This window comes from Ascidia mentula, chromosome 9 (assembly GCF_947561715.1).
Source record: "Ascidia mentula chromosome 9, kaAscMent1.1, whole genome shotgun sequence".
NCBI lineage: Eukaryota > Metazoa > Chordata > Ascidiacea > Phlebobranchia > Ascidiidae > Ascidia > Ascidia mentula.
Window position 1 is genome coordinate 1,993,495 of NC_138574.1, and position 13,035 is coordinate 2,006,529.

The following is a 13,035-nucleotide window of genomic DNA, read 5'->3' on the forward strand; positions in this document are numbered from 1 at the left end:
ACTACAAGTGCACTGTTTATTCTGTCATATTTACAAGCTCAATTCATGGTGGAACACTTGTAAACAAATCAACAAATATTTTTACAGTAATACAGTCATTGCCTACCATCAAATATAAAAATTGTTAACATAGTTGTGTTACTGTTAATTTTGTTGGCATTATTACAGTTACAACACAATTTCCTAAAATCAGACACAAAACGGATTTTATCACTTGGCTATAAGACATAGTTTACTGGTGCTTTGGGGGGAATAGTTTCAAACTAGGTTGAATAATCATGTGATAAATCTGAACTAAAAATGACCAGTGATAACTGTATACACCAGGCAAAAAAAGTTTATCAATGCCAGGTTTCATGAAATCGAGGTAAGAATGCAACTTGAATAAAATAAACAAAATTGGCCATGCCAAGCTATCCTATCTACTAAGCATTAGTACTTGGTACTGTGTTAAAATAAACATACATATTAAGAAATGTGGAACAAGTTTGTTGAGTAGAAATATTCTTTTCAATTTCAACAACACAAAAAAAAACGTGTACCGAACACAAAACACACATTGGTATAAAGGTAACTCCATTGCTTGCTCTTTCACAGAAAGGCGAAGTCGCCAGGATCTTGCGTTGTAGCTCTTCACATTGAAGCTTACATATCATGACGTCATGTTGGATGTGAAAATCGCTAATCAGTGTGAAGATAAGCGGCCACTATCTTGCCTTCGCCTGTTTCCTGCGCAAGTCACGTGTTAATTGGCGATGACGTAGATCGGCTGGCGGGGAAGCAACAGAAAAGTTTTGTCATGCATGGTGGGCCAGCAAGGGTCCTTGGCATGCATGAAAGAAAGGCTGAACGAGCGTTGCTGGTCACTTGAAGTCGCTAACGTACGTTTGTTTGTTGGCCTGGTACTGGTGCGACATCTTGCGGCTGAAAATCTTGTACTGTTCGTACGAGACAAACATGACAATGTTCCAAGAGCCGAGACGCAAATAGGAAGGCACGAATCTGCGCAGAAAAAACTTGATTATTATCACGTTCAGTATATTTAAATCTATTAATGTTTTCACATGGCAGTGATCTATAAAATATAAAAATAAGGTTTAAAATACGATAATACTTGACGTGATTTTACCAACCACTCAAACTGAAATAAATGGTAATATGGGAGTAATTTTATTTTCATCGGGTCAGTTTAATTTAATAAATATCTTTTCCAAAAATAATTTAAAAAGAAGAATGAGAGTTTGATTTCTATGAATCGCCTGTGTAGTCTTTATGGCTGACAGAGACTCAGTAACGGATCAATGCAGAAAATGATAAATATTCCTAAGTCGTCTGTCTGTTTCAAGTTTTTACGACATATATATTTCGCCTGTCTGTGCAGGCATCATCGGTATCGCTAAAAAACAACACAACAACAAAGTTAACCAACAGTAATGCAAATGTAAAAATACCTTACAAACTGACAATCAGATTTCACGATTAGGTAAGGTGCGACTGAACTGTCGGCTTTGGCGAAATATATATGTCGTAAAAACATGAAACAGACAGACGACTTAGGAATATTTATCATTTTCTGCGTTAAAAAGAAGAATTTAAATAATTTTTGTGTCCGAATTGTGTTTTTCGGCATAAATTTCACAAGAAAAGCTTCGCAATTTGTGCAGCTTATAACTGTTTCCAGCGCAAACACATTTGTCGGTATTTTAAACTTACCCTTTGTAGAAAGACCGAATTCCCTCATTGAGCAACATGGTTTTGGCGCAGTGAATCGGGCCCCTGTAGTGATTCACCTTTGAGTTCATGTACCTCGTTTTCACCACGTCGACCGGTGACGCAATCATTGTGGTGATGAAACCTGGAAAATGGACCACGTCATCAGTGACGTTATAGAACATTTTCGTAGGTATTTTGTATCTATGTGCGATATTTTTTTTATATGGAAATATGAAAGGAACATTCTACTGTTAAAAGATGTACTCCAAGTTTCTCAGATAGCAACATCAACATTGTTAAAGGAAATTAGGAAATTTGTTGGGGAAAAACAGGTTTAACGAAGGGGGTTCTTTAAAGTAACAAACTTCAAGTTAAGTGTTTGCCAATAACAACGGCTGATACATTATATAACAGCGCCGACGTGATTGGTATTAAATCAAGAGAAACATCCACATTCCAGTGGATAAAATCAGTACCCAGTAACACCCGCAGTGTAAAAATAATTGATCAAGAATAAAATATTCATGAAAATATTGAAAGCAAATACGAGCCGCCGGTGAACACATATTGGTTATCGATTCGAGCCACCTGGGTTGTGTAAAAACAGCCCCAGCGTCCCAACCGTAATAAGCGGATTACGATGTCCCGCCAAAACAAAGGGCTTTGCTTTCCGATTGCATGTTCGATCTGACGACTCAGTTTCGCTCGATATATTATCCTGTTCATTGCCAGCGCTATACCTGATATGAAGGCTGATGTAAAATGGCACACTGGGTTGTCGCTGAGCAGTTTAAGGTCCAGGATGGTCTCCTTCACAATGTCGTAAGTAACGAGTTCGCAAACATTCACCACCCCCAGTCTTGCCATATTGGTCCCCATTCCCTTCCAAAGTTCTCTGATGCCAGCAACGCGATACAGAGACCTAAAAAATGAGTATTTATCTTATTTTGTCTGTTTGGGTTCATTTTTCATCAAGTAAAGAACGCAAAGATGCGAAATGGTGCTTTGTATTTTACAACCAAGGCATGATTTTGCTTTATACAACTTTGTGTTCGGCACCATTCGTTTCCAGGATATTGTATACAGAAGCAAATGAGATGTATAACGATCGGCGAGTTGCTGTTTATAGCCACGCAACAGGTTTATCCATTTTTGGTACTGTGGTAAACGTCGATCTGTTCGGTGCCCTTTTACTACAGGTGCAAACAGGACCCTTATCCCTTCGTTAAATCGTTCATCGACGAAAAAGTATGAAAAGTGTTTGAGACTGTCTATATTTCACTACCTGTAGGCCTGCATGCTATTCTTGAATTGGTGATCTCCTTTCGGTTTACGGGCGTCCGCTTGCATCTTAATCTTCACAACTTCAGTAGGTTGAAACATGGCAACAGCAATGCAAGCAGAAGTGGTGCCGGCCAATATTCTCTGCGGGATCTGCTTCCCCTTGGGGTTCCCTGCGCAAATGCAAAGGTAATGATTTTAAATATAAAGTCGCATAACAAAATGACATGTACTCGACAAAGATTCCTCAATACATTTATCAACAAGTGTATAGTTTAATTTTTGCGACTCGAGTATACATAATTGCATTGCAACATAAATCGTTGTCATAAACTGTAAGAATATCTGCGATATTTCAGCCTTCCAAACCAATGTATAAACCACACACATTTACCTGGCAGTAACTCCTGGTAAAATTCCTTTATTGAATCATAGAGGCCGATTCTTACAGCACAGAAAGCAACTTGACGTTGCAATCCTGCGCCCAAACCCCCGTACAAGCTTTTGACGCCATTATTTTTCACCCCGTTGATCAAGGTACGAACCAAACCTCCAGATGCAGAACTGACATTAGCTGAGCTTGCTGTAAGCGGCATTGCAGTGCCAAGAGCATTGCCACGCTTCATAGAAGAAACCGCTGCAAACTTAGCGTTGTGTATCGGGGACGGCCCTTTCGCAACGAAGGCCGAGTTGCGAAGTTGACTCGATGACGTCATTGATTTGACTGCCGAAAATTTCGCAGGTTTTTTCTTGCTGAGGGTGCTCAGTTTTGCTCCACTCATCGGACGTTTCAGAGGTTGTTTGACACTTGATAGGTCTTTATTGAAGGCCGACATGCCCGTTTTTGCACCTTGTGACGTCATTGATGACGATATTGGCGCGCCCTTGGCTTTGGAGATGCCCTCGCCTCTGACCTGAAGGATACAGATTTGTTTGTAAAACTCGTGTCAAACTTGAAAATGCTCATGCAAAAGCGCAAAGGAATGTAAGTCATGACCCTGACAACAAACCATCGTCCTCAGTTTAGTTAAACAAAGACTTGTTTAATAAACGTCACCATAGCAACGTATTCTGTGACGTGAACCTAAGTATGTGGTTAAGCCACAGGTCCATGAACCACTCCTGCAGTGTTCCTTAACACACTTAAATACTTACTTGGAGCCAGACTTTCGCAGTATCCAAAGGAAAAGTAAATATGTCAGCTGTGCATCCGGCCATCCCTGCACTGGCAATCTTCATAGGTACCGTAAGGCCATCTGATGACGTCATTGTGACGCAATAACAATGTTTTGTAAGGGAGAAAGTAAGTGCAGTGGTATTTTGAGGTGACTTGTAGCTGGTGAAAGGACAGACACGAAGTTAAGCGAAGTAGAATGCCCACATATCTTTGGTTGTTTGTTTTTTGTTCTGTTTTTGATTATTCGAGTCTCGTTGATTTGAAAATTGTTCAGAAAAGTGTTTTTGATTGGAGTTGTGATCGGCGGCGGAATTATCCTGCACGTTTCCGTTTACAGAAGGCGTCTTGTCTCGCCTCATAATAGATAGGAAATTTAACTGTGGCCACCTGCAAAGCAAAAAATCATTTAAAACATGAAGGGAATGTACACGGGAAACATATATTGCAAGGCATAACCACATACCGCAACTCACCAACAGCGCTGCTATCTCTAGAAACACATAAATAAACACTTTCCTCATCTTAACGAACACATTCACGGTTGAAAACCGGGCCTACGTGTAACTTTTCAACAAAATTGGCGCAATCAACAGCAAAAAACAGACATTTATAGCACATTTGTTACGTCATAGGCAACAAGATAATTGCAATGCGACCAACCATGCCAACTGTATCCAATGCGACAGAACAAAACAAAATAAACAAACACGCAAAAGTCGGTTTGCAAACGACTTGAGAGCTGGAGTAACTACAAGCGAAATATGACAACGGTTTTTAGTCAGCATCGAAACACTGCGGGGTCCAACTCCTGGCGGGTTTTCAATTCAAATCAGTCGTTACCAGCTAAGTGGATTCAATCGCCCCAGGAACGGACTAAACGGGACGATGACGCCAAGGTAAGGTCGATTTTAACTTTATTAAATACTACTCGCTCCCTAAACCACTGTTGCCTATACCACGCCCCTAATTTGCTGTACATAAAGCACAGACAATCACAGAACATCTGTGCAAAGGTATGCAAGCTTCCACAACAGAATGACCTTTAGGGGTCAAATATAAATGCAAAACAGGACGCACGTGCTTTTTCTGCCACACAAGGAAGCCCGCTTTCTTGATTGATCGCATGGCACCATCCTTCGTATGAACAACAGCAGTCGTTGCCGAGAAACCAATGCGCCAGGGCCAACATTGATTATCGGAGCAAGCTAACCTTAACCTGGCCTGATATTGCTGGTTAATAGTTTCTATGATTAAATAACCGTGAAGACGCCTTGTTGATTACAAACGTATTATTATTTAATCCTTAAAAAGAAAGCTATGTTCTTAATGCATATCCTATCTTGCCAAATCTACCTGCAGTAGTTATAACTGTACGCTGTCTGACAGACAGGTGCCTCGTAATAATGAGACTCTATTGCGTCACAATGTGAGTAGAGAAAGGCGTTGTGAACCGAACGGCTGATTTTCACGTGGTTAGGAAATGGCCGGGTCGGTAAACAAAGTATGACTATCAGACCGTGACATGTTGGGCGGTGACGCACGCTATTGGTCGAGACTATTTACGCACCGCTGCACACAGCCGCACAGCAAACAAAGACAGAGATTACCTTCGGACCTGCCAAAAAAAGCGCGATAATCCAGCTGAAGGTGATGTTAATGCACTCCGCGTACAAATTTGTACAGCAGATTCAGCCTAAACTAGTTGCCCGTAAAGACAATCTTTCATTAAGTCCACTGCCCAATTGTCACCAACAACGATTTGCTAGAAAACACCACAAACGTCTTCAGAATTGGAGAGGAATACTATAATGTCACTATTGCCAGCTTCATAGTTCCTTAAGAACGCAGTGTTATTTTCACCTCGGTTGGTTTCCGGCGGATTATACCAAGTTTGGTAGCCAATGGTTAATGTTAGCTGTATTGCTTGGCTATTTAGCTTACGTAATTGTTGTAAGTCACACCATAGCTGCACTCACTATAAAAAATATCCCAAGTTCATCAAAAACCTTGTTTACAGAAAATAAATCAAGCTTGCAAACAGAACAAGTAGCTTTTGGCTACTTTTGAACCGAAACATCAAGCAGATTTTCTGTTAATAAACTTTCACTGCATCACAAACCTAACATGAACATTGAACAGCGATTTTCATAATAAGTGGTCACATTCTTCCACGTTGTTATGCTTATCTTACGTCATAGTAACAAACAAAGGCCCTGTCGTGTGACCGGGAAGTTTTTGTTATTGTTCAGTGCTGTTTTTTTCAAACTTGTTGCGACCACCACGCCTTTTGGCAACTGAAAGCAACATTTCCCTCGAATTTATTAGCTCCGTTATGACGTACGTGATACTTGAATGATCACTCTGGGATGAATCAGCAATTTGAAGTGCAAGTTTTACCAGGAAACCAAAATTTGCCACTCTCTCTTGTCACGTCCTTAATAAACGATTCTCCCTATAAGTTAGGCTTTTGTGAGCTACCGCGTTTCGCTGTTATTTTTCTGCGTGGTCTATCGTAGCATACAATGGTATAAATGCAACAGTGAAGTGATGATGTTATTGGTGTCTTTTTGCTAAGTTGATACAAGTAAGCCCCGAGTTTTATGCAAAGCAAGACAAGAGGATGTAAGCCCCGAGTTCCCGGAAATTCATGAAAATGCTTTAACACGAGCCATTTAACTGGTGTTTCGACAAATACTGATCAATTGCAGTTTTGAACATGAGGTCAAAACCAATGAAATGAGCTCATAGTTTCTAAAATTAACAGTAGGTTAACACAGGGTTCTTAAACTTTTGTTCTTCCGCGAAACCATTTAAAAAAAGATATTTCCATGCAACCCGTTGATGGTAGAGCCTGCACGTTAATGATAACAAACTAAAAAACGCGCCAAAGTCACATTTGGCGACTTGAAATAGAATCACGACCCGTGGTTTGAAAAGTCTTAGTTAACAGACTCGCGCGCGTTCGTTTCACTCTTTTCTATGTTTAGATTCTCGACTTCAGGCGCTTGGAGGAAGATATTGTGCGAAACGTTTTGGGTGAAGACGAGGGCGACACGGGTCGTTGTGACAACACCCTAATTAGTTTTCCGTCTTTCAACTACGTTCCTTTGCCGATACCGGACGGCTTGATCAAGTAGGTGCTAGTTTGTGCGTGTACATATACTGTGTAGACCACCCTATCACACTATCGGATTATGCAACCATACCGGATTATGCAACCATATAGGATTATGCAACCATACAGGATTATGCAACCATGATCTTCCAGAATAATAAGCGAGCGGTTTTCAAGAGACATTTTGGGCAACAGGCAACACTGTGTTTAGCATAATTTAGCATACTTGAACCAAACTCAAATCCTGGAGCGACTTGTTAACACACAAAGTTTAGTGATTCAATCAGTCTTCTGGTCATACCGCCTCTGCTGTATAGACGGTATCACTACATACGCATTTAACCCAAGCAAAAGCGTCACGGATTGCGACAGCAAAGCGTCACAGATATGTTGGCAGTAAAACGTAAGCGAACTAAAGCAAGCGCAACTATTGTCATGTTGTTACGCCAACACAAAACAGCAACGTGTATTGCAATATTGAAACCTTAATCTACACAACAGTGCGTTGGCGTTGTTGCATTGTAACAAGCTGCAACATTCGGTACATGACGCTAGCCTGGTAATTTGCATTCAACTGCAACATGTTCAACCGCTAAAAACCTTTACACTATTCAAGTTATTACATTTGAGTCAGTACGCCTAATCGCCAATACAGGAAGCAGGTTCCAGCTGCATAGTGCCACAACAACCTTGAAATGATCCCACAATCGACCCTGTTACATCATAAACATCTGCTGTAGGTTTTGAGATTTGTCAAGATGTTGACGACCAGATGCAAATACAAATTTGCGTACCGACTAATAAACAATATTCTATTGCGTGCTGACAACATGGCCTTATTGACTAGTACATACCAATACATTGCACTGATATTTTTACAGAGGTAAATTTCACCAAAAACAACATCTACCAGACTTTAACCTACATACCAACTGTATTACTTAAATATATACTTGGGTTTGTAACTCCACTAGCTGCAAACAATCTCCTGCCCTTTCTCGCTGTCTCTCAGGGGAAATGTCCTCCAAAACCCGTCTCTTGCATTGGCGCAAGAGTTTAAACCTGTTGACAAGAAGGTTCAAATGGCTTGGTTGCACCATTGCCATATACGCCCAACTGCCTCCAACCTATCGATCAAGTGTTACGTACGACACTGCGCGGTCATGGCCTGGAGTCACCTAGCCTGGAACAGCGAACCAGCAGCGCGATCAAATGCCACTAAATTGCCTTTAGGCCTTCCCGGCCTATTTTGCTAAACCTTTTTCCCCGAATTTTCGCAACCACTTAACCGTGTCAGTGACCTTTTTCCCCAGATCCAATCCTATACTTAAGCTTCGGCCGGGTGAATCGGCTTCAACTTTCCACCAATCAGAGCACGCGAGGAGGGTGACGCCTACAGCTGAGCACCCATCATCTACGTCATTTCCGTTTTACCAGGGTACGTCAGCATTTATATGGTCACACGACGTTGGCACATGTTGTGGTACGAGTTGGTGCAGAACTGGCGGTGAACAAACAAGCGAATGTGGTAATCTTGTAATTTGCATTGCGTGAATGCACTTTTACAAGTTACATACAAAGGCCGCGGCACTGAACAATTAAAAGAAAACCATTGGGTAAACATTGCCGCGCGATTACTAACAATGGTCAGAACCTACAGATTGTGGAGGTTAAAATGTATGCAAGGTTTAGACAACGTGACCATAAATTTGAAACAATGTTATGTTAATTACCAGGAGGACAGAGGAGCTGTCCCTACCCCCAACAACAACCGAGTCGCCAAGTTGTGGCCACGCAACGTCGCTACACCCAAATAGGAAAAGCGTGCAATTTGCCGCGTATTCCAGAATGTAACGTCATAACGCAACAGCTGTTCGATTGTGACCGAACAAAGCTGGGGTACTTTGGACTGGGGTACCAGGCCCCAACGTTCCAAGGGAAACACCCCGTACCCCAAGTTGTTCCTCAACGTCAAAGCGATTCGATGCAATTGTTAGGGGAGCGGCAGCCACATGTCACGTCCGGGAACGACATCATCATGGCGTTACAAAGTGGTGACGTCATACCGGTGACGTCACACGCCGTCACAGGGTCGCGAAACGAACACGGCAAGACATTTGCGGAGATCGTGGCCTCAACAAACCCGGTATTTTAACGGTACGAGTATTAGGAATTGACGGGTGTTAACAGTAAGTGATATTATGTGTGTTTTGCGGTGATTCCTATTCGTCTGTAACTGTCAACTTGTTGATTTCTATTGTTTCGGTGCAATGAGCGTTAACTTTTTTATTTAAAATAAAAAAACACCAATCGTCAAATGTGTCGGGCTTGATTGAACTGTTAGAAACAATTACGTGAAAGAAGTGCAATTATATTGTCTGCTTATTTTCGTCATTTAACATTTGGCAAGTGGTGTTGGTAGCAACCATTGAATGTCCTTTGTCGACTTGCTGTGAGCTATGGGGACTAACGACAACAGTTTCGTGAAAGCGATTCCTAATATAGACTGACATTTCCACAGTTCCAATCTTCAGGACGAAAATACTTTGCGTTTGCTTATTTCCAGTTACTTCGCACTGTCACATCACTTCCGCGTTTGAAATAAAAATATTTAGACAAAAAAAGAAATGGAACTATATGACGCTGACAATAAAAAAGACTAAACAACATGACAATTACAGAGGACTGTTTAAGCCGCTTTCTGAACGTAAATACCTTCGCTTTGTTTTGAGACGCACCTATACATTTCTGTACACGATTCACTGCTGTAGCTATATGTTCGCTGAGGGACTGTCTATTTATATTAAACGATCAGCTGCTTCAATCTGCTTAATCATTTCGCGTACGGGTGCCGCCCACACTTTTGACCAATCAGCGTCGAGATATACCCACGTATTATCGCGCTGTTAGAAGTCACGCCCCCAAAACTCGACGTAGGTTCTTTTTTGGGATCAAAACAGAAGGAAATAAGTAGTGGGAAATGCATACAAGCAGGGCGGTAACGTCATATCGGATTAAATATATGCCGTGACGAAAAAAGTTCATCTTGTTCCAGAAGAAGAAGCAAGCTGTAGTTTCGTGTTTAAATTTCGTCACAACATTTTGACACATTGTCGCCAAAAATTGACTTGTTTTTTCTTGTGTCACAATCTGGACTTTGTACTTGGTTTTATCACACACAAATAATTGGCGTCTGTTTTCATAAATCCACTCATTGGCCAAAACAGTGCAATAAATCAAAATAGCATTTCCTATAAAACACTTAAACTCACACTTTTACAGTCTGTTACAATTTCGCTGTAAAGCGTTCCAGCATAGACGAACTAGAATAACCCTGACCACCCACAGTGGCTCAAGACTGATTGAAAATCGTTTCAATGTAACGTTAAGAATGGCCTCGGTCACAGGAGCAGCATTTAAGTTTGGTTCCCATAGTAACAAGACCATTGCGTTGATGATAATTTTGTAAATTAATGACACAGGTTAAGATTTTGAAGCAAAGAGATTTGTCATCTTGTAGGATTTCGGTCTTTGTATGACGCCACCACTAAATTCGTCGAAACATAAGAACCACGTGTTTGTGAAACACCATCACCTCAGTCGAGGTCTCGTTTCAAAATCGGTTTTACATGACAAGTTTGCGTCACACAGTTAAGGCTTTTGCGTCACGTTTCCATTACCTGGGTTAAACCCAACAAATACAATTTAAATTCATAAATTTGGTGCCAAGCTGTAGATTCAAATTACAAGATATGTAGAAAGTTTAAAAGTTTTTGCGCCATACATTTCCTCAAACTTCGATTTCATCATGGTTTTGAATCATTTTTAAGCCAACAAGACAGTCTGAGATCCCTGAACTAAATCTAACAAACGAATGCTTTGCAGACTGTTTCTTAACCATTTTCGGTTACATTTAACCACCTGCTTAATTTGCAACATTTCATTCCGCAAATGTTGTACACTGACAGTTGGTACGACATTTTCTTGAGCTAAAGACAAATTTAACAGCAACGACCTGATTGCGAGATTTGTTTGACAATCCAGAAATTTAAACTATCATGTAGAATATTTAATATAACTACCGAACAATTGCGCAACACGAAGAAACAGCAAAAGAGCCATTAATTTACCTTTGCTTCGTCTTCTACTTGGCTCAGAAATATCAGTGGAATGATGAAGCCAAAGCTACATGATGCTTTATAACTAATGCCCGTTTTGCATACAGTTTTTCAATAGAAAAAACAACGGTGTAAAACAGGACGGGAAAAGTTACGCCGCGAAAACACCTGGTGTCATATTGTTCAACTTTCGTTTCGTCAAAACAGGGGAGTACCGTAACATTTTACACCCTGCAGAGGGGCTTTTGATCTATTGGCAATATACATGTTATGATCAAGAATCATCTGCTCGAGAATGTGGAAAGGAAAGTTTACAAGCAGGTCACAAGGTCATTGTTGCAAAACGCCACGTAACAGAGAAATCGGCAAAAATAAGCTGATCGTGCATATTTTGCAACAACTGCATTGCGAAATCCTGAATCGGCGAACAAAGAGGCCCGCCCACAAAGTCGACCAATCAGCGACGACCAACGCCTCTCACGTGACAATAGCCCGACGCCGGTCCCACAAACAACTTGTTCGGCGGAGTTGCGGTTTTATGACGCTTATCTTGTTGAATTACAGGTTTTTCCAGGCGCGAGCAAATCAGGTGGCCAAGGTGTTACGCAATACACATTATCAATGAGTTTCCAAACTGTTTTGAAACAATGGAACAGAAAGTGCACAAGTCATTTCTCACAGCAATCCAGAAATCAGTCCAACACCACAAACAAAATATTACATTACCAAAGTTCATCAAGATATGTGCAACTGAAATGACGCGGGTGGTTCATGACAACAATGTGATTAATACCATTTCGAATAAAGCTTTACTTGAAAAAAGAACACCACAGCTAACGTCACTGAGGGCCGCGCCCATGGAAGCCGACACAGCGGACCAATCAGAGCGCTCCATTCTTGCGCAATTTATATTTCGCATGGATCAAGTAACATAACAGAAGCGTTGCCTACGTGCTACTGTGAGCAATCCGCAGGCTATTCCCGCATTTGGGCTTAAGTTGGGTCACTGGGGTCTTTGTAATCGTTTGAAACAATAAGTTTGTGATGGTGGTTTTGTTTGTTCCAGGTATCCAAACACAAAAGACTACGCATAAAACATCTAAAGTTTCCAATTTCGTACGAAATTGATTTTCAGTTCATGACGAATATTTGCAATACAACACTTACTATACAACAATACTTAAAAAAACAATGACTTACCTACTTTCTTTCATGTTACGTCAGTAAAACATTTAATTTAGTAAGCTAAGAAGAAGGAAATTCTGCAACAAAGCAACAGTATTCATGACACTACAAGTACAAACCAACAAAAAAAAATATTTTCTGCAGTTACCAACCTTTCAGATACGGTTTCAAATTCCTAACCTTTGCCACTAGCCTTGCGAAATTGCCTTCAGAAGAAAAGCTTTATTTCAGCAAAGCAAACAGATGCTTCCCAGTTTGTCAGCTGAGCTGAGCAGGATAAGACGCGTGACGTCATAATACCGACGAGAGACCCAACGTTCAAATGAAAAAAAGCGCGTTGTGCAGTGACGCGTGAAAAGTGCTGTATCACGATAATCGAGGCCAACTTCCTGTAAGGTGAAATGGGTTTAGCTATTTTGTTTTGGCTCAAACAGGGCAGTAAATGC

General features: G+C 40.9%; 3 protein-coding genes across 5 annotated transcripts in view; 2 read left to right on the forward strand and 1 right to left on the reverse strand.

The window, feature by feature from the left end:
• LOC145913121 (bax inhibitor 1-like) overlaps nt 1–13,035 on the forward strand; it is a 160,622-nt gene that overhangs the window by 102,078 nt on the left and 45,509 nt on the right. The window lies entirely within an intron of this gene.
• On the reverse strand, nt 3–12,760 carry LOC145914717 (dicarboxylate carrier UCP2-like). Of its 2 annotated transcripts, none has more exons than XM_083002541.1 (8): nt 12,742–12,760; nt 12,605–12,666; nt 4,150–4,558; nt 3,389–3,908; nt 2,999–3,167; nt 2,454–2,635; nt 1,714–1,855; nt 3–1,002 (listed from the first exon to the last, which is right to left on the reverse strand). In XM_083002541.1, the coding sequence occupies exons 3-8, from the start codon at nt 4,261–4,263 to the stop codon at nt 864–866; spliced, it is 1,266 nt and encodes a 421-aa protein (XP_082858667.1). In that variant the 5' UTR covers nt 4,264–4,558; nt 12,605–12,666; nt 12,742–12,760; the 3' UTR covers nt 3–863. The 2 variants fall into 2 exon arrangements, with proteins under 2 accessions (XP_082858667.1, XP_082858668.1); XM_083002542.1 differs by lacking the exons at nt 12,605–12,666; nt 12,742–12,760 and adding an exon at nt 11,417–11,566 and having other exon boundaries at nt 3–729; nt 886–1,002.
• On the forward strand, nt 4,933–11,399 carry LOC145913774 (uncharacterized). Its single transcript, XM_083001532.1, has 4 exons — nt 4,933–5,067; nt 7,159–7,304; nt 8,600–8,724; nt 9,023–11,399. Exons 1-4 carry the CDS (start codon nt 4,933–4,935, stop codon nt 9,439–9,441), a joined length of 825 nt encoding a protein of 274 aa, XP_082857658.1. The 3' UTR covers nt 9,442–11,399.

Coding starts and splice junctions, on each gene's coding strand:
- LOC145913774 (XM_083001532.1), top strand. CDS start 4,933: ATGACAACGGTTTTTAGTCAGCATCGAAACACTGCGGGGTCCAACTCC. Junction 5,068..7,158: donor AACGGGACGATGACGCCAAG/GTAAGGTCGATT, acceptor TTCTATGTTTAG/ATTCTCGACTTCAGGCGCTT. Junction 8,725..9,022: donor GTCATTTCCGTTTTACCAGG/GTACGTCAGCAT, acceptor GTTAATTACCAG/GAGGACAGAGGAGCTGTCCC.
- LOC145914717 (XM_083002541.1), bottom strand. CDS start 4,263: ATGACGTCATCAGATGGCCTTACGGTACCTATGAAGATTGCCAGTGCA. Junction 3,168..3,388: donor TTACCAGGAGTTACTGCCAG/GTAAATGTGTGT, acceptor GCATTTGCGCAG/GGAACCCCAAGGGGAAGCAG. Junction 1,003..1,713: donor ATTCGGTCTTTCTACAAAGG/GTAAGTTTAAAA, acceptor TTTTCTGCGCAG/ATTCGTGCCTTCCTATTTGC.